This window comes from Balaenoptera musculus, chromosome 2, assembly GCF_009873245.2.
Source record: "Balaenoptera musculus isolate JJ_BM4_2016_0621 chromosome 2, mBalMus1.pri.v3, whole genome shotgun sequence".
Lineage (NCBI taxonomy): Eukaryota > Metazoa > Chordata > Mammalia > Artiodactyla > Balaenopteridae > Balaenoptera > Balaenoptera musculus.
The window spans coordinates 141,162,946-141,186,723 of NC_045786.1; the positions used below are offsets into that span (position 1 = coordinate 141,162,946).

The 23,778-nt window shown below is 36.0% G+C and overlaps 1 protein-coding gene across 14 annotated transcripts in view; it reads left to right on the forward strand.

Moving 5' to 3' along the window:
- Positions 1–23,778, forward strand: part of GPHN (gephyrin) — a 633,631-nt gene that overhangs the window by 494,423 nt on the left and 115,430 nt on the right. For all 14 annotated transcript variants that reach the window (XM_036843405.1, XM_036843408.1, XM_036843402.1 and 11 more), the window contains one exon: positions 13,883–14,020. In XM_036843405.1, coding sequence (XP_036699300.1) covers positions 13,883–14,020 — 138 coding nt within the window. The remainder of the gene's footprint in view (positions 1–13,882; positions 14,021–23,778) is intronic.

Sequence of the window (23,778 nt, forward strand, 5' to 3'; positions counted from 1 at the left end):
TTTCTTCTTTTACGTTTTTTTTCCTTTGATTCTCTCAATCTTCATTTACTTCTAATTTAAAAAATGGATTTTCAAGCCAAGATGAAACATTGTATATTAAGAATTGGCAGGTTAAAAAGGATGCATTTGAAGTGGGAAAAAGTCATTCCATTGGTATGAACAGCTTCATTTAAGATGGCCATGCCATAAGAAAAGGGTTACTGCTATATAACAAAGATCCCTGGTTTACTCAGTAGAAAGGAATCCATTTGTACTTTTTTGTCCCTTTGAAGGCCTTGTACATCATAGACATTGCCATTAGTATTTAAATATGTCTTTGATGATGGCAATCCTGAGTGAACATCATATATAGTCTTTTTAGTGATTATAAATGCTGCATGGAAGATAGGAAATCTCAATAATATTTTGAGTACCTTACCTGCAAAGATTCTGAACTCACATATAATCAACCCCATGTCTGGACCTAAACATGAGAAAATAAAAAGAACAAGTTTTACTAATGGAAACCTAGGCTTATTAGGGAAACCTCTAGGTGATCAATCTGTGGCTAATTTAGAATTGCTTTAATCCTGAAAATCTACTTCAGAAAATTAAACCCATCATATAAGAATGCTGTCAATTTAGATGTTATAATAATTCAGCCTGTTACTCTTTGCTTAGGTTGGACATCTATGAGTAGGGAAGATGTCTAGACTTCCATTCCCCATCACCACCCCAACTCCCATATAAGGATCCCATATCCTAAAGTACTTTGTAGTTTATTTTTCTCAAAGTAGCCAGTCTACCTACAAATTATCATTACCATACATCACCAGCTAAACTGTTATAAGTTTAGATTTGATCAGCTCAAGATGGTGGAGTAGGAGGACATGGAGCTCACCTCCCCCCACGAACACATCAGAAAATTATCTAGAGCGTCCCCCCACAACTAGGGCGCCTGCTCACCGCTGGTGGGGGACTCTGATGCCCAAGGAGATGGGAGGAACCCCAAAGTGAACCGGCGGCTTGCGGGATCTTGGCTCACGAGCCCAGGGTCAGGTGGCAGCTCCTGCAGTGGGAGCTCTGAGTCCGAACCACTGGACTAACAGAGAACCTCAGACCTCCGGGAATATTCATCGGAGTGACGTCTCATGGAGTTCCTCATCACACCACCAAGACCCAGCTCTACGCAATAGCCTACAAACTCCAGTGGTGGAAGCCTCAGGCCAAACAACCAGAAAGACAGGAACACAATCCCACTCATTAAAAAAAAGAAAAAAGAAAAATGAGACGGCAAAAAATATGTCACAGATGAAGGAGCAAGGTAAAAACCACCAAGGCCAAATAAATGAAGAGGAAATAGGCAATCTACCTGAAAAATAATTCAGAGTAATGATAGTAAAGATGATCCAGAATCTTGGAAGTAGAATGGAGGCCCAGATTGAGAAAATGCAAGAAATGTTTAACAAAGATCTAGAAGAACTAAAGAACAAAGAAACAGAGATGAACAACACAATAACTGAAATGAAAAATGCACTAGGAGGAATCAACAATAAGGCAGAAGAACAAATAAGTGAGCTGGAAGACAAAATAGTGGAAATAACTGCCAAGGAGCAGAATAAAGAAAAAAGAATGAAAAGAAATGAGGACAGTCTCACAGATATCTGGGACAACATTAAATGCACCAACATTCAAATTATAGGGATCCCAGAAGAAGAAGAGAAAAAGAGTCTGAGAAAATATATGAAGAGATTATAGTGGAAAACTTCCTAACATGGGAAAAGAAGTAGTCACCCAAGTCCAGGAAGCACAGAGAGTCCCATACAGGATAAACCCTAGAAAAAAACACACCAAGACACACATTAATCAAACTAACAAATTAAATTCAAAGAAAAATTATTAAAAGCAGCAAGGGAAGAACAAAAAATAACATACAAAGGAATCCCCATAAAGTTATCAGCTGATTTTACGGTGGAAACTCTGCAGGCCAGAAGGGAGTGGCACGATATGCTTAAAGTGATGAAAGAGAAAAACCTACAACCAAGATGACTCTACCCAGCAAAGATCTCATTCAGATTCAGTGGGGAAGTCTAAAGCTTTTCAGACAAGGAAAAGCTAAGAGAATTCAGCACCACTAAACCAGCTTTACAACAAATGCTAAAGAAACTTCTCTCCGCAGGAAACACAAGAGAAGAAAAAGACCCATAAAAACAAACCCAAAGCAATTAAGAAAATGGTAATAGGAACATACATATCGATAATAACCTTGAATGTAAATGGATTAAGTGCCCCAACCAAAAGACACAGACTGGCTGAATGCAAAAACAAGACCCATATATGTGCTGTCTACAGGAGACCCACTTCAGACCTACGGACACATACAGACTGAAAGTGAGGGGATGGAAAAAGTATTCCATGCAAATGGAAATCAAAAAAAAAGCTGGAGTAGCAATACTCATATCAGATAAAATAGACTTTAAAATAAAGACTGTTACAAGAGATAAGGAAGGACACTACATAATGATCAAAGGATCAAGCCAAGAAGATACAGCAATTATAAATGTTTATGCACCCAACATAGGAGCACCTCAATACATAAGGCAAATGCTAACAACCATGAAAGGAGAAATCGATAGTAACACAATTATAGTAGGGGACTTTAACACCCCACTTACACCAATGGACAGATCATCCAAACAGAAAATAAATGAGGAAACACAAGCTTTAAATGACACAATAGACCAAATAGATCCAATTGATATTTATAGAACATTCCATCCAAAAATGGCAGAATACACTTTCTTCTCAAGTGCACATAGAACATTCTCCAGGATAGATCACATCTTGGGTCACAAATCAAGCCTCAGAAAATTTAAGAAAATTGAAGTCATATCAAGCATCTTTTCTGACCACAGTGCTATGAGATTGGAAACCAATTATAGGAAAAAAACTGTAAAAAACACAAATACATGGAGGCTAAACAGTGCACTACTAAATAACCAAGAGATCACTGAAGAAATCAAAGAAGAAATTTTAAAATACATAGAAACAAATGACAGTGGAAACACAGCCACCCAAAACCTATGGGACACAGCAAAAGCAGTTCTAAGAGGGAAGTTTATAGCAATACAATCTCACCTCAAGAAACAAGAAAAATCTCAAATAAACAATCTAATCCTACACTTAAAACAACTAGAGAAAAAAGAACAAAGAAAACCCAAAGTCAGTAGAAGGAAAGAAATCATAAAGATCAGAGCAGAAATAAATGAAATAGAAACGAAGAAAACAATAGCAAGGTCAATAAAACTAAAAGCTGGTCCTTTGAGAAGATAAACAAAATTGATAAACCCTTAGCCAGATTCATCAAGAAAAAAGGGAGAGAAACTAGCACACCACTGTAAAGCAGTTGTACTCCAACAAAGATGTTAAAAAAAAGAAAAGAAAAAAAATGGAGAGGACGCAAATCAATAAAATTAGAAATGAAAAAGGAACAATCACAATTGACACTGCAGAAATACAGAGGATTATAAGAAACTACTACAAACAACTATATGCCAATAAAATGGACAACCATGAAAAAATGGACAAATTCTTGGAAAGGTACAATTTTCCAAGACCAAACCAGGAAGAATTAGAAAATATAAACAGACCTATCACAAGCACTGAAATTGAAACCATAATTAAAAATCGTCCAACAAACAAAAGTCCAGGACCAGATGGCTTCACAGGAGAATTCTATCAAACATTTAGAGAAGAGCTAACACCAATCCTTCTCAAACTCTTCCAAAAAATTGCAGAGGGAGAAGCACTCCCAAATTCATTCTATGAAGCCACCATCACCCTGATACCAAAACCAGAAAAAGATATCACAAAAAAAGAAAATTATAGAACAATATCACTGATGAACATAGATGGAAAAATCGTGAACAAAATACTAGCAAACAGAATCCAACAACACATTAAAAGAATCATACACCATGATCAAGTGGGCTTTATCCCAGGGATGCAAGGATTCTTCAGTGTACACAAATCAATCAATATGATAACCCACATTAACAAATTAAGGAATAAAAACCATATGATCGGGCTTCCCTGGTGGCGCAGTGGTTGAGAGTCCGCCTGCCAGTGCAGGGGACATGGGTTCGAGCCCTGGTCTGGGAAGATCCCACATGCCACGGAGCGACTGGGCCTGTGAGCCACAGCTGCTGAGCCTGTGCGTCTGGAGCCTGTGCTCTGCAATGGGAGAGGCCGCGACGGTGAGAGGCCCGCGCACCGCAATGAGGAGTGGCTCCTGCTCGCTGCAACTGGAGAAAGCCCTCGCACAGAAATGAAGACCCAACACAGCCAAAAATAAATATAAATTAATTAATTTTTAAAAAAAAGGTTTAAAAAAAAATGTGATCATCTCAATAGATTCAGAAAAAGCTTTTGACAAAATTCAACACCCATTTATGATAAAAACACTCCAGAAAATGGGCATAGAGGAAACCTACCTCAAAATAATAAAGGCCATATATGACAAACCTACAGCAAGCAACATACTCAATTGTGAAAAACTGAAAGCGTTTCCGTTAATATCAGCAACAAGACAAGGATGTCCACTCTCACCACTCTTATTCAACATAGTTTTGGAAGTCATAGCCACAGCAATCAGAGAAGAAAAAGCAGTAAAAGGAATACACATTGGAAAAAAAGAAGTAAAATTGTCAGTGTTTGCCGACGATAGACATTCCAAAAGATGCCACCCGAAAACTACTAGAACTAATGAGTGAATTTGGTAAGGTTGCAGGATACAAAATTAATGCACAGAAATCTCTGGCATTCCTATACACCAACAACAAAAAATCAGAAAGAAGTTAAGGAAACACTCCCATTTACCATTGCAACAAAAAGAATAAAATACCTAGGAATAAACCTGCCTAAGGAGGCGAAAGACTTGTACTCAAAACTGTAAACACTGATGAAGGAAATCAAAGATGACATAAACAGATGGAGAAATATACCATGTTCTTGGATTGGAAGAATCAATACTGTGAAAATGACTATACTACCCAAAGCGATCTACAGGTTCAATGCAATCCCTTCAAACTACCAATGGCATTCTTCACAGTTTTAGAACAAAAAATTTTACAATTCATATAGAAACACAAAAGACCCCCGAATAGCCAAAGGAATCTTGAGAAAGAAAAATGGAGTTGGAGGAATCAGGCTCCCTGACTTCAAACTATACCACAAAGCTACAGTAATCAAGACACTATGGTACTGGCATAAAAACAGAAATATAGATCAATGGTACAGAATAGAATGCCCAGAGATAAACCCTCGCACATATGGGCACCTAATTTACGACAAAGGAGACAAGAACATACAGTGGAGAAAAGACAACCTCCTCAATAAGTGGTGCTGGGAAAACTGGACAGCTACATGTAAAAGTATGAAATTAGAACACTATCTAACACCATACACAAAAATAAACTCCAAATGGATTAAAGACTTAAATGTAAGACCAGACACTATAAAACTCTTAGTGGAAAACATAGGAAAAACACTCTTTGACATAAACTGCAGCAAGATCTTTTTTGACCCACCTCCTAGAGTAACAGAAATAAACACAAAAATAAACAAATGGAACTTAAACTTAAAAGCTTTTGCACAGCAAAGGAAACCATAAACAAGACAAAAAGGCAACCCTCAGAATGGGAGAAAATATTTGCAAATGAAACAACAGACAAAGGATTAATCTCCAAAATATTCAAACAGCTCATGGAGCTCAATATCAAAAAAACAAACAATCCAGTTAAAAAATGGGCAGAAGAACTAAATAGACTTTTCACCAAGGAAGACATACAGGTGGCGAAGAGACACATGAAAAGATGCTCAACATCACTAATTACTAGAGAAATGCAAATCAGAACTACAATGAGGTATCACCTCATGCCAGTCAGAATGGCCATTATCAAAAAATCTAGGAACAATAAATGCTGGAAAGGGTGTGGTGAAAAGCGAACCCCCCTGCACTGTTGGTGGGAATGTAAATTGATACAACCACTATGGAAAACAGTATGGAGGTTCCTTAAAAAACTAAAAATAGAACTACCGTATGACCCAGCAATCCCACTACTGGGCATATACCCTGGGAAAACCATAATTCAAAAAGAGACATGTACCACAATGTTCACTGCAGCACTATTTACAATAGCCAGGACATGGAACCAATCTAAATGTCCATTGACAGAAGAATGGATAAAGAAGATGTGGTGCATATATACAATGGAATATTACTCGGCCATAAAAGGAAAGGAAATTGAGTTATTTGTAGTGAGGTGGATGGACCTAGGGTCTGTCATACGGAGTTTAGTAAGTCAGAAAGAGAAAAACAAATACCGTATATTAACACATATATATGGAATCTAAAAAAAAAAAAAAAAATGGTACTGACGAACCTAGTTGCAGGGCAGCAATAGAGGTAGACATAGAAAATGGACTTGAGGACATGGGGTGGGAGGGCGAAGCTGAGGCGAAGTGAGAGTAGTATCGACATATATACACTACCAAATGTAAAATAGTTGGCTGGTGGGGAGCAGCAGCATAGCACAGGGAGATTGGCTCAATGCTTTGCGATGACCTAGAGGGGTGGGATAGGGACGATGGGAGGGAGGCTCAAGAGGGAGGGGATACGGGGCCTTGTGTACGCATATGGCTGATTCGCTTTGTTGTACAGTAGAAACTAACACAGTATTGTGAAACAGTTATACATCAATAAAGATATATTTTTAAAAACTATTATAAGTTTAAGTAAATATTTCTTTGAACACAATAATCTTCTCAGTAGGACACATATTTCCATATGTTTGTTAGTTTTGTTTTGTTTTATATTGGGTTGACCAAAAGGTTAGTTTGGTTTTTTCCATAAGGTGGCTCTAGTAGGGCTTAGTTGTCTTTAACTTCATTTGAAACAATTTTGTTAGATTGTATTGTGACAGCTGTCATTATCAGCATGCATTTAAAAAAAGACTTAACAAAATTAGTGAATTTTTGTGTAGCCATTTTAATATTGAAGATGGAAGAAAACAACATTTTCAGCATATTAGGCTTTTTTATTTCAAGAAAGGTAAAAACGCAACTGAAACCAAAAAAAAGATTTGTGCAGTGTATGGAGAAGGTGCTGTGACTGATGGAACATGTCAAAAGTGGTTTGAGAAGTTTTGCACTGGAGATTTCTCGCTGGACAATGCTCCACGGTTGGGTAGACCACTTGAACTTGATAGCGATCAAATCGAGACTTTCATTGAGAACAATCAACATTATACCATGTGGGAGATAGCCGACATACTCAAAATATCCAAATCAAGCATTGAAAATCATTTGCACAAACTTGGTTATGTTAATCACTTTGATGTTTGGGTTCCACGTAAATTAAGCAAATAAAACCTTCTTGGCCGTATTTCCTCACGCAATTCTCTACTTAAACGTAGCAAAAACATTTCATTTTTAAAACAAATTGTGACAGGCTATGAAAAGTGGATACTGTTCAATAATGTGTAATGGAAGAGATTGTGGGGCAAGCTAAATGAACCACCACCAACCACACCAAAGGCCGGTCTTCATCCGAAGAAGGAGATGTTGTGTATATGGTGGGAGTCCTCTATTATGAGCTTTTCCCGGAAAACCTAATGATTAATTCCAACAAGTACTGCTCCCAGTTAGACCCACTGAAAGCAGCACTCGACGAAAAGCGTCCAGAATTAGTCAACAGAAAATGCATAATCTTCCATCAGGATAACACAAGACCACATGTTTCTTTGATGACCAGGAAAAAACTGTTAGAGCTTGGCTGGGAAGTTCTGATCCATCTGCCGTATTCACCAGACATTACACCTTCAGATTTCCATTTATTTCGGTCTTTACAAAATTCTCTTAATGAGAAATATTTCAATTCTCTGGAAGACTGTAAAAGGCACCTGGAACAGTTCTTTGCTCAAAAAGATAAAAAGTTTTGGGACGAAGGAATTATGAAGTTGCCTGAATAATGGCAGAGGGTTGTGGAACAAAACAGTGAATATGCAGTTCAATAAAGTTCTTGGTGAAAATGAAAAGTATGTCTTTTATTTTTACTTAAAAACCAAAGGAACTTTTTGGCCAACCCAGTAGTTTACCTAAATTGAATGGAGCTAGTACCGTCACAGATTATCTTTGTGACTGTTGGTATTCATTTGTAAGGTAGTCATCAGAATATGTTTGTGGCCGGGAAATAGCTTTTGCTTTATAGGAAAAACTGTATCCAAATTCTGGGTATTTTCTCTGTCCAAAACCCCATCTTCCTTTTGTTATAACCTTATTACTTTTTAAAAATTATTCTTTCCTTCCTTTCCTACTTCTTTGTAAATGGATTTTATGGACCACTCAATGAAAACTGGCTGCTAGGCTATAACTCATCTGGCCTTCAGAGACAAAAGTGCATACTTTTTTTCCCCAATTTTTTTCTCTTCTATCAGATTTCTATGCTGAGCTCAGAATCAAGAAGAGGGCTGGGGTGTGGGGGAGAACATTTCATGGTGCGTTTTCCTGTCTGAGTCAGTTCTTCAGTGGCCCAGGACTGTTAGAAGTGCTTTGGGGTTGTAACTTGCAAAATAGGAGAAGTCAGAGACAAGTATTCTTAAATTTTGTGAAGCTTTCATTTTAAAGCTTCTTGTCAGTCACTGGTGTCAACATCAAAAAATAGTTGAATTTTTTTTTTAATGGAAACAGAAGAAGGAAACATAACTATTTGCTTATGAGATTTATTTTGGAAATGTATGCCTTCTAAAAATGGGCCTCCCCATGCCAGCCCATGGGAGGCCTGCATAAGAACCCCTGAGCTATACATGTGAGTGCTGTGCATCCTCAGCCTGTGCCTCCAGCTGCCAGTGGCTCTGTGTGTGTGTCCCTGGTGCTGCCCCTCAAGCATGGCTTATCCACTTCTGATCTGAAAGTGAGAGTACTGCATCACCTAGATCAATGGTTTTCAAACTTATTTTAGCTACAGTCTTTTGTTAAATGGAATCTTACATGGTCACATAGTCATCCTACATGTGGTGAGGGATACAACAGAACTAGGTATGTTAATGTTATATAATAATTCTATTTACATAAAAAGAGCAGCTATTAATTATTAGAAAAATGCAACTCAAAACTACAATGAGGTATTACCTCACACCAGTCAGAATGGCCATCATTAAAAAGCCTACCAATAATAAATGCTGGAGAGGGTGTGGAGAAAAAGGAACCCAGCTACACTCTTGGTAGGAATGTAAATTGGTGCAGCCACTGTGGAGAACAGTATGGAAGTTCCTTAAAAAACTAAAAATAAGAGTTACCATATGATCCTGCAATCCCACTTCTGGGTGTATATCCAGAGAAAACTCTAATTCAAAAAGATACATGTGCTCCAGTGTTCACTGCAGCACTGTTTACAATAGCAAAGACATGGAAGCAACCTAAATGTTCATCGACAGATGAATGGATAAAGAAGATGTTGTGTGTGTGTGTGTGTGTGTGTGTGTGTGTGTGTGTATACACACACACACACACACACACACGGAATACTATTCAGCCATAAAAAGGAATGAAATAATGCCATTTGCAGCAACATGGATGGACCAAGAGATGATTGTACTAAGTGAAGTAAGCCAGACAAAAACAAATATCATATGTTATCACTTCTTTGTGGAATCTAAAAATATTATACAAATAAACTTATTTACAGAACAGAAATAGACTCACAGACACAGAAAACAAACTTATAGTTACCAAAAGGGATAGTGGGGGGGGGGGGTAAATTGGGAGTTTGGGGTTAACATATACACAGTACTGTATATAAAATAGGTAAACAACAAGGACCTACTGTATAGCACAGGGAATTATACTCAGTATCTTGTAATAACCTATAATGGAAAAGAATCTGAAATAGAATATATATATATTCTTAGCTGTACACTTGAAACTAACACAACATTGTAAATTATACTTCAATTTTTAAAAAGAGCAGCTATTATCTATATCATTTTATTCTTGTGTGTAGAAGGTAGCAATACTGTTTTTCTCATATTTACACAACTAAGTTAGCCCTTCTTTATTGGTGAAGTAGCTATTTCTACTATGTGACCGTGGGTGGGTCTTGAGTGGGAAGAAGCCACCGGACACATAGAAGGTGCTCAGTGAACACTTGTTGAGAACACACACATACACACACACACACACACACATATCTGCTAATGTGCCAGAGAATTAAAATACTCCTCCTTTGAGACATTTCTTTCAGTTAATTTATTTTATATCCAGAAAGCCCCTGTGATAACATGCAAATAGTTTAGTGAGGGACCAATATTAACCCATTAGCATCAAAGTTTGGATTATTTTTCTAGCACTCTGGATTATTTATCTGTCACTTTGTGACAGAGAGTTTATAAATACGAAAGGACCTAGAGAAGCAAAGGGCAGAACAGGAGGCGCCACTTTGAATCTTCCTTCCGAACTTTTAGCTTTGTTTGAAGGATTTGCTATTCATTCATACCTCAAGTATTTATTCAGTACCTACTCTAAGTATAAGGAAAGCATTGCTCTAAAAATAGCAAAAGATACACAGATGAATAAGATATAGGTTCTGCCTTCAAGGAGTTTATGATAGACTAGCATAGGTAAGACAAATATTTAAATGTCTATAACATTAGATAGAAAGTGGTAGGTGCCATAAGAAAGATATAAACAAGGTACAAAATTATTTTAAAGACAGGAAAGATTTTTCCAGGCTGGTGGAAATTGGTGTGCAATTTCCAATTTAAAAAAGTATCAGTCTCTATAGTTAGAGAACCATCCGGTGGTTTACTGTCCTCCTGCTCTTATTTTTTTATTCACTTACACGTCTTTCCTTTCTGCTGAGCTGAAACATTCTTCAAGGCAGAGTGTATCTTACTCTGTGTATACCAAGTGTGTAACTGTGCCTGGCTCATAAAATGCACTCAATAAATATTTGTTGAATGGATGTGTGTATCACTGATAATCAAACTTGCTTTCTTATAAAGTGCAATTTTCTCCTCAGAAACCAAACATTTTAAAAGCACAGCTTTTATAAGATTGTACACAATTTTCACCATAAAGAAAGTAAAGAATATCTTAGAAAAGATCAGATCTGAGATCTATAAACCCGAACAAAAGGGTTTATAGAAACACCTATCTATCATTCTCTTCAGTTACACTGGTTGTGACAATATGTATTTATTGATATTTAATGACGTAGCAGGGACTGTAGTGAAAGTGAGTTATGAATAAATTTACATTTCAATTATAGGTAAATGATAAATCATACATAATCCTTCTTTAAGTGTTCACCTTAAAGTAGAAAACATTTTACATATTTAGCACTAAATAATCTCCAAGGTCCTTCAGGCTTTGAAAATTTTGTAATTTTGTGATTACCCATGGGTGAGAAATAAGTATAAGCATATTGTATGTCTTTTTCTTTGACTGCTTATGACAATGTCATTTGTCTTAGAATGAAAACTCTTTGGGACAGTTCCTGTAAGTCAGTTCAGTGAATATGTCTGAAGCAGCTGCTGGGGTTTGGGTAGGAGGACTAAATTTAATAAATTGCAGTGACCAGGAACTTACAGACTACAGAGGGATATATACAATCATTATAAGGTGGATTAAGGAAATAGGAGCTTATTTGTCTCACATATCAAAAGTCTGGAGGCAGGCAGTCCAGGGCTTGTACAGCAGCTCAGTATTGTCATCAGAGACTCGGCCTCTTTTTCTTCTCGTGTTTCCAATACTTATGTGTGGGTTTCTATCCTCATGGTTGAAAAATGGCTACGGCACCTCCCAGTATCTAGCCATGCTCTCCTCTTAAAGCTTTATCTCTTTATCTTTTTATTTGTAGTAGGAAGCCTGCCCCAGGGACTTCTTCCTACATCTCACTGGCCAGAACTATATCATATGGCCAGTCTTAGCTGAAAGGTGGGTACGGAAGAAGGGAATTGTGGATATCAGTTACAATAGCCAAGCAACAGTGTTTGCAGTTACTCCTTTTATGTTTACCCTTTGGGCCAAGTTGTTTATGCGTGGGCCAAGTTGTTTATTGTGCTCTAAGAAGTTCCTTTTTGTCATTAAATGATTCATTTATTAAGTCAACAACTATTTATTTTTTATTGCCTAATATGTGCCAGATACTGTTCTAGGTATTGGGGATGACAACAGTGAATAAAAAAGACAAAGTTGCTGCTGTCATGGAGCTTACATTCTACTAAGAAGGTTATAAACAAATAAGTATAAATATATATTATAGGTATATAGATATCAATATATATGTGTATATGTGTGTGTATATATGTGTATATGTGTGTATATATATATATTTTTTTTTTCCATGAAGAAAAGTAAAGTAGGGTAAGGAGAATAGAGAGTGATGGTAGGTAATATTCTATATAGGATGTTTAACAAAGGCCTCTGATTAGGTGATACTTTAGCAAAGACCTGAAAGAAATGAGGAATGAATGGAACCATAATATCTGGGGAAGAATGGTCCAAGTAGAGGAAATGGCAAGTAGGAAGACCCTAAAGAGAGATGTATTTGGCATCCTCAGGCAAGGAACCAGTTTGGCTAGAGCACATTGAATAAGGGTGAAATGATAGGAGAAGAGAACAGTGTAGGCTATAATATGTTGGGCTTTGAGGGCCATAGCAAAGATTTTACTCTGAGTGAAATGGAAAGTCATGGAGAGTTGTGAGCAGAGATTAGCACAATTCAACTTACAGTTTAAAAGGAGCGTTGTAACTACTGTGTGGAGAATAAACTGTAATGGGATGAGGATAGAAGGAAGGAGACAAGTTAGGACACTCTTCAATTTCCCAGGAAATAAATGATGGTTCCAATTATTGTAATAATTGTAGAGATGGTGAGTAATGATCAGATTCTAGAGACATTTTAATGGTAGTTTAGATATGGTTCTGACAAAAATAGAAGAATCAAAGATGTCACCAAGGTTTTGGATTAATAACTGAGTGAGTAAAGTTTCTGTTTACTGAGATGGGAATTGCAAGAGAATAAGACATCGTGCAGGTAGGTTAGGAGGGTGGGGAATCAAGAGTTTGATTTTGAACATGTTAAGTTTGAATTGCCTGTTGCACATTCAAGTGCATATTTGATGATTTATAAGCTTGTAGATATACGCTGTTATCCACCAGCTATTTGGATGACATATAAGTCTAGAGGTGAAGGTAGAGGTTGGGGTTGGAGATATAAAATTAGGGGGTTTAGTGTATGGATGGTATTAATGCCATGAGACTAGATAAGGTTACATAGGGAGTGAGTAAATAATATTTTTCTATGTTTTTAGAAGAAAGAAAATTTCCTATGATATTCTAAATAAATTCAAGTTTGTATATTTCATTTCACTAACTAGCTCATTAAGTGTTCAAACTTCAGTATAGTAGTTAAGGACATGGACTCTAAAGCCTGGCTACCTAGGTTTGAATCCTGGCTCTTCAGTTTCTAGCTTTGCGATTTAGGCCAAGATATGTAAACCTCTTTTTCCTCATCTGTAATAAAGGATAATAATGATGGCTCCCTTTAGGTTGTTGTGAAGATTAATTAGAATAGTGCCATGACACATAGTTAAGCACTCAAAAAGGATTAGCCAATATCATCATTAAATTTCACCAACTTTTGATACATGATGTAACATTACTAACTTGATTTAATGTTCCACCAAAGCAGGCTATATTTTGGAAGCAGGAAAAAGTTTCTCACCTTGTAATCTTCATTTCTGGACACATGAAATTGAGAATTGTTGATATTTATAAGCCTTTCCCACTTTATAATCAGTGTTTCAGCATCATATTCTTAGTTAATTGTCTTCTTGTTTAGGTCACAGTGCTGTTGATATCACCAAGGTGGCTAGAAGACACCGCATGTCTCCTTTTCCTCTAACATCTATGGACAAAGCCTTTATCACAGTCCTGGAGATGACTCCGGTGCTTGGGACAGAAATCATCAACTACCGAGGTACTGTTATATTTGCCCATTGCCTTTTATTTTCATTTTTTTCCAGATAAGATTCATCTAACACTAATACACAGTTTTCCTGAAAGAAATGTTATTAATCATTACTGCAATTATCATCTTCCTTTTTGCTTCTTATTTCTACTCAACTCTAAGATCAATCTTAATGGTATACAGAGTAAAATACCCATAAAGCTTCCTTTACATAAAGAAAAAAAAAAAAAAAGGAGAAAGTCAACAGTGTTTCTCCTGTTCATCAAAATACCAGTACTCTAAAGAAAGGGCTGTCAGCACTGAGTGAGAAAAATAGTTGACTGTGAGTCTGCCTTATGTCCTTTCTGACAGAAATGGGAGATAACTAATGTGTCTTGTAATTATTTTCATTTGTGGAAATCATGTTTTTAAATGTAAAATGTAAATACTACGTTAATTTATCTATGGATCACTGAGCAACCAGTCTGATCTCAGTTTTTCTGCTGCATATATCTTCTCATTTTCTGCTCTTAGTTTAGTAGTACATTGAGACCAGCTTGTGGAAAGATAATGGAAGGGTAGTTTTCCCCAGTGTTTTCAGTTTTTAATCAACTACTTCCCTTTCTAAAAATTCAGTTCAGGTGCAATCTGAATAAAATGTAGTTTCTTAATTGTTTTTGTTATACAGATAAAAACAGTACAAAAGGATTGCTTTTACAAATAAAGGACTTTATTCACAGATCATAAAATATTCAAATTTCAATGAACATTAGAGAGCATCTATACAGACACCATAATTTTTCTACAAGAAAACTCAAACTCAGAACAGCAGAAAAGGAATAGGATTAAGGCCTAAGACTTAACATTCTTGGGAATTCCCTTGCAGTCCAGTGGTTAGGGCTTGGTGCTTTCATGGCGGTGGCCCGGCTTCAATCCCTGTTCCGGGAGCTAATATCCCACAAGCTGCGTGGCACAGCCAAAAAAGAAAAAAAAAGAAAAAACGACTTAACATTCTTATTTTTACTACATAATAGTGCTCTTCTTCCAGTGTTAAAATATAAAAAACAATAGTAGATAAAGTAACAAATTATGTTAAAATTAAAAGGCCTAAAACTAGTGAAATATTAAATGCCAAACTCTAGCTCTTTGATCCCTGACCCGACTTAGACAAAAATTATTTTTACATAACTTACACCTATGCTACATCTTTGACTTACATTCTTTTAGATATATATATCATTAGGTTTAAACCTTTTCTTTTGTTTTTGTTTTATTCCTCATTAAAGGAAAGATAATAAAACTGACTAGAGTGGAGAGTTAGGAATTAACTACATAATTTCAGAAATTTTAATGAAATAGGTTTCTTTCTATTATTAAGTGCAGATATTTAGATATTTATACGTCAAGCGACAGTTAGACATCTTCAGAAAATATGAATGTAAAATTAAGTTGAAAAAATTTACATGTTATAAAAATAAGTTAACCATCCCTGGCCTCTTGTAATATCAGGGTAGTTTCTCTTAACATCAGTCCTTAGAAGAATCTCACTGTGATGCCAAGTCACATTTAGACAGAAATTCCAGTCCTTTTAAGGAAAAAACAGAACTGGAAATGGCCATTTCTATTTCTCCTCTAGAAAAAAAAAAAAAAATACTGTCAGGTGGATTCTCTTTTCCTTTCATGTGCTTGTTTCCCCTTCATTTGTTCATCAAATCAGTTGTCACTCATAAGTAAGCAAACTCTTCATGGATGGTTAACTTCTTGTCAAGTGTTTCCATGCATGATAATGAAAAATAATAGTTAGGTTTGCATTCAACCTTTGAGTTGGATCAAACTCGATTTGTAATGCAAAAGAGCATTATAATTAAACCTCCTAGGCACTTTAATTAGTTGTTTAGAAAACAACACCATATATAGAAACATAATTCAATTTGTTCAACAATTATCTATTAAAAATCTAAATTCCAGGTACCATGTTAAGTCCAGATAATGCAAAGATGAATAAAATAAAACCCCACCCCATGCATCTCACTGTGTAGTGCAGGAGAGGGACAGATAAACAATGTGGTACATTTTCTCCTTTACTGGCTCTTTTGTAAGCTTGCCTTCCTTTGTCAATTCCTTGAATATGAACTTTCTTTAGAGTGTTTGTCTCTGACCCTTTTCAGATCTTACACATTCACTTCAGATAACCTCATACGTGCCAGTTGTTTCAAGTACCAACTATTAAGTGATTTCTAAATCTGTATCTTTGCCCAGACCTTGCCTGAGCTCCAGACTCTTACAACAAATGTATACCTGCTGCTAGTAAATTTAACATGACCAATATTAAACTTATTTTCTTTACTTCTACAATACTCATTTCCTCTACGTCCTCTTGAATCTGTCCCTTGTTTGCCATCCCCACTGCTATCATTTTAATTTAGGTCTTTATTATTAACTTCCAGGATTATTGTAAAGGCTTCCCTCCCCCAATTAGCATCTTTACATCCATTTTCCAATTTCATACCAAAGTAATCTGTTCAAAATTTGATATTAACGTTCCTGCATACAACTCTTCAGTAGTATTCCTCATAACCTCCAGATAAAATTCAAACTGCTTGATATGTCATTAAGGCCCTTTATAATTGGCCACTATGTATTCTTTTTTTTCTGACTTTATTGAGACATCATTACTAAATTAAAATTGTGTATATTTAGGGTATACAACATGATGATTTAATATACATATACATTGTGAAATAATTACCATAATCAAGCTAATTAATACATCTACCACTTTATAGTTACTCTGTGTATGTGTGTGTATGGTGAGAATACTTAAGATTTACTCTTTTAGCAAATTTCAGGTATACAGTACAGCATTATTAACTACAGTCACCATGATGCTGTACTTTAGATACCCAGAATTTATTCATCTTATAAATGAAAGTTTATACCCTTTGACCAACATCTCCCCATTTTGCCAGTACATGTTTTTTAAGATTAAGCTTAAGAAGCTCTCCTCCATGAAGACATTTCTGGTGTCCACTTCTCCCTTTCCCTAGCTGGGTTAAGTATCCTTCTTCCATGTCCCCATAGCACTTTGTTCATTTGTTTTATAATAGAAATGACTGACATATTTGATCACTCTCTCTTATAAATGCCCTAATAAACAACATGGGTATAAAAAGCTGAGTGATCTAAATGTGAATCACTATAAATTGAATTTTGAGTCATATGTGGCCTGTAATTCTCTTACTCAAGATACACGATTTCTCCCCAGAAAAAAGATTAGAAACTCATTCTCACTATACTTTAAATGTTATCTTTTCCAAGAATGTTTGCATTTTAATGAGCAAACCTTCATAGTTCACTTTGATTTCAACTAGATGCACCTCTAACTATTGAATTTCATAGGGGTGAGGAGGACTGAAAGGCCTTCACAGTTCTCTGAAATCCCAAATATTTTGCCTCTGCAAATACTCTGACACCTACAATTATAGAAGCCTGTAGAGGAAAGCCCATGTTTCCTAAGAGAGATTCAGAACCACTGAATCTATGAGGCAGTTTGCTACTGTAGGATCTCTAAAATTACTTTTTATATGTCTGTGAAGGTTCAACAATAATCCCAGAAAACTAAGAATAAATCATGTATACAGAAGTGCTGGTAGTGATGCTCTCAAGGTCAAATATTTAGGGTAACTCTGTGAAGGAATGTTACAATATAATATATTAAATACTTATAATATTACAATAAGAAGGTAACTTGGAGATCAGGTAGTCTCTCTTACTTTAAAGACAAAGGAATTTAGGACCAAAGAGGTGTAATAATGTTCTTAGAGTTAGACAAATTGTTATGATTAAAAACAACTAGAGGGCTTCCCTGGTGGCGCAGTGGTTGAGAATCTGCCTGCTAATGCAGGGGACACAGGTTCAAGCCCTGGTCTGGGAAGATCCCACATGCCACGGAGCAACTGGGCCCGTGAGCCACAACTACTGAGCCTGTGCGTCTGGAGCCTGTGCTCCGCAACAAGAGAGGCCGCGATAGTAAGAGGCCTGCGCACCGCGATGAAGAGTGGCCCCCGCTTGCCACAACTAGAGAAAGCCCTCGCACAGAAACGAAGACCCAACACAACCAAAAATAAATAAATTAATAAAAAAAAAAAAACAACTAGAACCTAGGATTCTTGACTCCTAGTCTACTGTTCATTCCATTATAGCAGAATACGTCTCAAATCAGTATGAAAATTATTCTTCTAAAGTAAGTGCCTAGATGTGTAAAGTGTATTGTTTGTTTGTTTTAATCTATTTTGACTACAGGTGAATTTTCTATTGTCTCTGGTCTGCCCTTTAGCATATCTACTATTTTCAGCTCCTATCTGCAAGCAAGGCCTTTAAGGAGCAAGTGCTCCACTGATCATAAATACCTTACTTTGGTTTCTTGGGAGACGAATACCAATAGAAGATAATATTTGCAAGACTACCATTTATGATTCATCTTTGCTTATAAAATACATGACATGAATACATTACAGATTCACACTTGGTACAGTACTAGCTACTGAAAGGCAGATTAAAATATTCTAGAATTCCCTGTAATCCCCAATATTGTTCAGTTAACAATGGAAAAACTATAATCTTTGAATAGAAAGGATTCTGCTTTCTTAGGAGCATTACTTTATAAGCGCTAGGCTTTTTTTTAAGATTTCATGACCAAAGATTTTGGCATCACTGACCTCAGTTCTTTGTATTTCCACAAAAGACTTAAGCAATTCTAGACGAGGAAGCTTTAAGTTTACTGAACTCAGTTTAAAACAGTGAAGTATCCTTTTTAGAATATTGACCACAACAGAAGTAGTTCTCCCTGTCTCTGACCTAAAGCAAGATATATTCATAATATATTTTAGAAGAAAAAAAATATATATGAAAATATATAATGATATGCATAGAAGGAGGTATGAAATAGGTAGATTAGTCTACCTGATTGTGACATAGGAATAATTCGGCCAGCATTATAGGTCTGATTCCTCTGTGAGTTAATTTTACTCAATTGGGTAACTATAAAAATAACTCCCCCACACAAGGGGGCTTTATGAGTGCCTAAACAGTCATAATATCTAGTTGAGAAGTTACTGCTGCCTGGCTCCTTTTCTAAAACCACGTGCCCAAAGTTTATTCAACACTAATACTTGGGCTCCACCTATGGGCAAAGAGAAGAGATGGTTTAACATCTATCTAAGTATTTCTATGTATGCAAGAGAGACTGCCCCATGTGATAAAGTAATTTGCAGCACTACTATATACTCTTTAAGTTCCAAAGTCGATCATTGAATGAAATGTAATATTGACTGCTTGGAAGAGCTATCCGTTGTCTAATCCGTGAATCCTACTGAGATATATGGATATAGTTGCTGCTGTAGCAGAGGGGTGTACCTGACGTTTATTCCTTCAGTTCTCAAGTATTTGCTGCCAGCTGGGAGCCCTTACCATTTTCTAATCAATTGCGTATTTCTCTTCAAATCCTTTCCCTTGCCTTAGGCTTTTAGAAAAAAACTTGAAGTAATGCATGTTTTTCTCTTTGAAGAGACATAAGTTCTGCTGGTAGGTTAACTTGATACCAACTCCAAAAGCAGAACTAATCCAGTAGGGACCTAATTTACCTTAAAGATAGAAATCCCTATATTTAGCGTGAGTACAAAATAAAAATCTGGCCAATTTTCTATTACTAGATTTATATTGATAACCTTAAGCATGAAGCTGTTCTTTCTTTCCAGATGAAATGTTTTATTTTTCTTTCCAAGATATTTTAAAGATCTATAAAGACCAGATGGTATATGTGTGCTTCAAATATGACTTTTCTTGACTCTTCTATATATAGTTGTATGTTAAAATGAGAGAAATATTCTTCTTTTTAAAAAAATCTCTTATTCTTGCCCTTTAAAAAATAAGTTTACTGAAATACAATTCATATACAGTATAATTCACCCACATAAATTATACAGTTCAGAAGTTTTTAGTATATTCACAGATATGTTCAGCCGTCGCCACAGTCAGTTTTAGAACATATTCATCACCTCAAAAAGAATCCCCATCCCCTTTAGCTTTCATCCTCCTCCTATCCCCACAGCCCACCATTCAGCCTTAAGCAACCATTAGCCTACTTTTTATCTCTATGGATTTACCTATTCTGGACATTTCACATAATGGGATCATATAATATGTGGTCTTTTATTACTGGCTTTTTCTACCTAGCATAATATTTTCAAAGTTCATCCATGTTGTAACATGTATCAGTATCTCATTCCTTTTTTAAATATTACTGTAGTTAAAAAAAAAGCATATAACATAAAATTTATCATCTTAGCCATTAGAGTTCAGTGGCATTAAGTACATTCACATTGTTGTGAAACATATCTCCAAAATTTTTTCATACTGAATACCTGAAACTCTTTACCATTAAACAACAACTCTCATTTTCCTCCTCATCCCACCCCTGGTAACCACCACTCTACTTATTATTTCTAATAATTTGACTACTTTAGATATGTTATATAAGTGCAATCATGCAGTATTTGTCTTTTTGTGGCTAGCTTATTTCGCTTAGTATAGTGTCCTCAAGGTCTGTTGTGCCATGTGACAGTATTTAGATATATACACCACATTTGTTAATCCATTCATCTGTTCATGGACATTTGGGATGCTTCCAACTCTTGACTATTATGAATAGCCGTACTATATGAACTTGGGTGTACAAATATCTCTTCAAGACCCTGCTTTCAGTTCTTTGGGATATATACTCAGAAGTGAGATTGATGGATCATATCTGTTTTTAATTTTCTGAGGAAACTTCTGTTTTCCATGCTGGTTGCACTATTCTACAATCCTACCAACATTACATAAGGATTCCAATTATTCTACATTCTCATCAACACTTTTTATTTTTTGATTTTTTGATAGTAGCCAATTTATGGGTGTGGGATGATATCTCACTGTGATTTTGATTTGCATTTTCCTGATAATTAGTGATGTTGAGCATCTTTTCATATGTTTATTAGCTATTCATACCTCTTTGGAGAAATGTCTATTCAAGTCCTTTCCCATTTCTAAATATTTTTTAATTTTAGTTAATTTGTAATGTTCTGTTAGTTTCAAGTGCACAGCAAAGTGATTCAGATATATATATATATATATATATATATATATATTCAGATATGTGTGTGTGTATTCTTTTTCAGATTCTTTTCCATTATAGGTTATTAAAAGATATTGAGTATAGTTCCCTTTGCTATATAGTAGGTCCTTGTTGTTTACCTGTTTTATGTATAGGAGTATGTATACGTTAATCCCAAACTCCTAATTTATCTCTCCCCCCACCCGCTATCCCCTTTGGTAGCCATAAATTTGTTTTCTATGTGACTCTATTTTGGTTTTGTAAATAAGTTTATTTGTATCATTTTTTTACAGTCCACATATAAGTGATATCATATGATATTTGTCTTTCTCTGAATGACTTACTTCACTTAATATGATAATCTCTAGGTCCATCCATGTTGCAGCAAATGGTATCATTTCATTCTTTTTTAAGGCTGAGTAATATTCCATTGTGTATATACACCACTTCTTTATCCACTCATCTGTTGATGGACATTTAGGTTGCTTCCATGTCTTGGCTATTATAAATAGTGCTTCTGTGAATATTGGGGTGCATGTATCTTTTCTTTTTTTTCTTTTTTTAATCAGTCATCAATTTTATACACATCACTTTATACATGTCAATCCCAATCGCCCAATTCAGCACACCACCATCCCCACCCCACCGCACTTTTCCCCCCTTGGTGTCCATACGTTTGTTCTCTACATCTGTGTCTCAACTTCTATCCTGCAGACCGGTTCATCTGTACCATTTTTCTAGGTTCCACATACATGCGTTAATATGCGATATTTGTTTTTCTCTTTCTGACTTACTTCACTCTGTATGACAGTCTCTAGATCCATCCACGTCTCAACAAATGACTCAATTTCGTTCCTTTTTATGGCTGAGTAATATTCCATTGTATATATGTACCACATCTTCTTTATCCATTCGTCTGTCGATGGGAATTTAGGTTGCTTCCATGACCTGGCTATTGTAAATAGTGCTGCAATGAACATTCGGGTGCATGTGTCTTTTTGAATTACGGTTTCCTCTGGGTATATGCCCAGTAGTGGGATTGCTGGGTCATATGGTAATTCTATTTTTAGTTTTTTAAGGAACCTCCATATTGTTCTCCATAGTGGCTGTATCAATTTACATTCCCACCAACAGTGCAAGAGGGTTCCCTTTTCTCCACACCCTCTCCAGCATTTGTTGTTTGTAGATTTTCTGATGATGCCCATTCTAACAGGAGTGAGGTGATACCTCATTGTAGTTTTGATTTGCATTTCTCTAATAATTAGTGATGTTGAGCATCTTTTCATGTGCTTCGTGGCCGTCTGTATGTCTTCTTTGGAGAAATGTCTATTTAGGTATTCTGCCCATTTTTGGATTGGGGTGCTTGTTTCTTTAATATTGAGCTGAATGAGCTGTTTATATACTTTGGAGATTAATCCTTTGTCCGTTGATTCGTTTGCAAATATTTTCTCCCTTTGTGAGGGTTGTCTTTTCGTCTTGTTTATGGTTTCCTTTGCTGTGCAAAAGCTTTGAAGTTTCATTAGGTCTCATTTGTTTATTTTTGTTTTTATTTCCATTACTCTAGGAGACGGATCAAAAAAGATCTTGCTGTGATTTATGTCAAAGAGTGTTCTTCCTATGTTTTCCTCTAAGAGTTTTATAGTGTCCAGTCTTACATTTAGGTCTCTAATCCATTTTGAGTTTATTTTTGTGTATGGTGTTAGGGAGTATTCTAATTTCATTCTTTTACATGTAGCTGTCCAGTTTTCCCAGCACCACTTATTGAAGAGACTGTCTTTTCTCCATTGTATATCTTTGCCTCCTTTGTCATAGATTAGTTGACCATAGGTGCGTGGGTTTATCTCTGGGCTTTCTATCTTGTTCCATTGATCTATGTTTCTGTTTTTGTGCCAGTACCATATTGTCTTGATTACTGTAGCTTTGTAGTATAGTCTGAAGTCAGGGAGTCTGATTCCTCCAGCTCTGTTTTTTTCCCTCAAGACTGCTTTGTCTATTTGGGGTCTTTTATGTCTCCATACAAATTTTAAGATGATTTGTTCTAGTTCCGTAAAAAATGCCATTGGTAATTTGATAGGGATTGCATTGAATCTGTAGATTGCTTTGGGTAGTATAGTCATTTTCACAATGTTGATTCTTCCAATCCAAGAACATGGTCTATCTCTCCATCTGTTGGTATCATCTTTAATTTCTTTCATCAGTGTCTTATAGTTTTCTGCATACAGGTCTTTTGTCTCCCTAGGTAGATTTATTCCTAGGTATTTTATTCTTTTTGTTGCAATGGTAAATGGGAGTGTTTCCATAATTTCTCTTTCAGATTTTTCATCATTAGTGTATAGGAATGCAAGAGATTTCTGTGCATTAATTTTGTATCCTGCAACTTTACCAAATTCATTAATTAGCTCTAGCAGTTTTCTGGTGGCAGTTTTAGGATTCTCTATGTATAGTATCATGTCATCTGCAAACAGTGACAGTTTTACTTCTTCTTTTCCAATTTGGATTCCTTTTATTTCTTTTTCTTCTCTGATTGCCATGGCTAGGACTTCCAAAACTATGTTGAATAATAGTGGTGAGAGTGGACATCCTTGTCTCGTTCCTGATCTTAGAGGAAATGCTTTCAGTTTTTCACCGTTGAGAA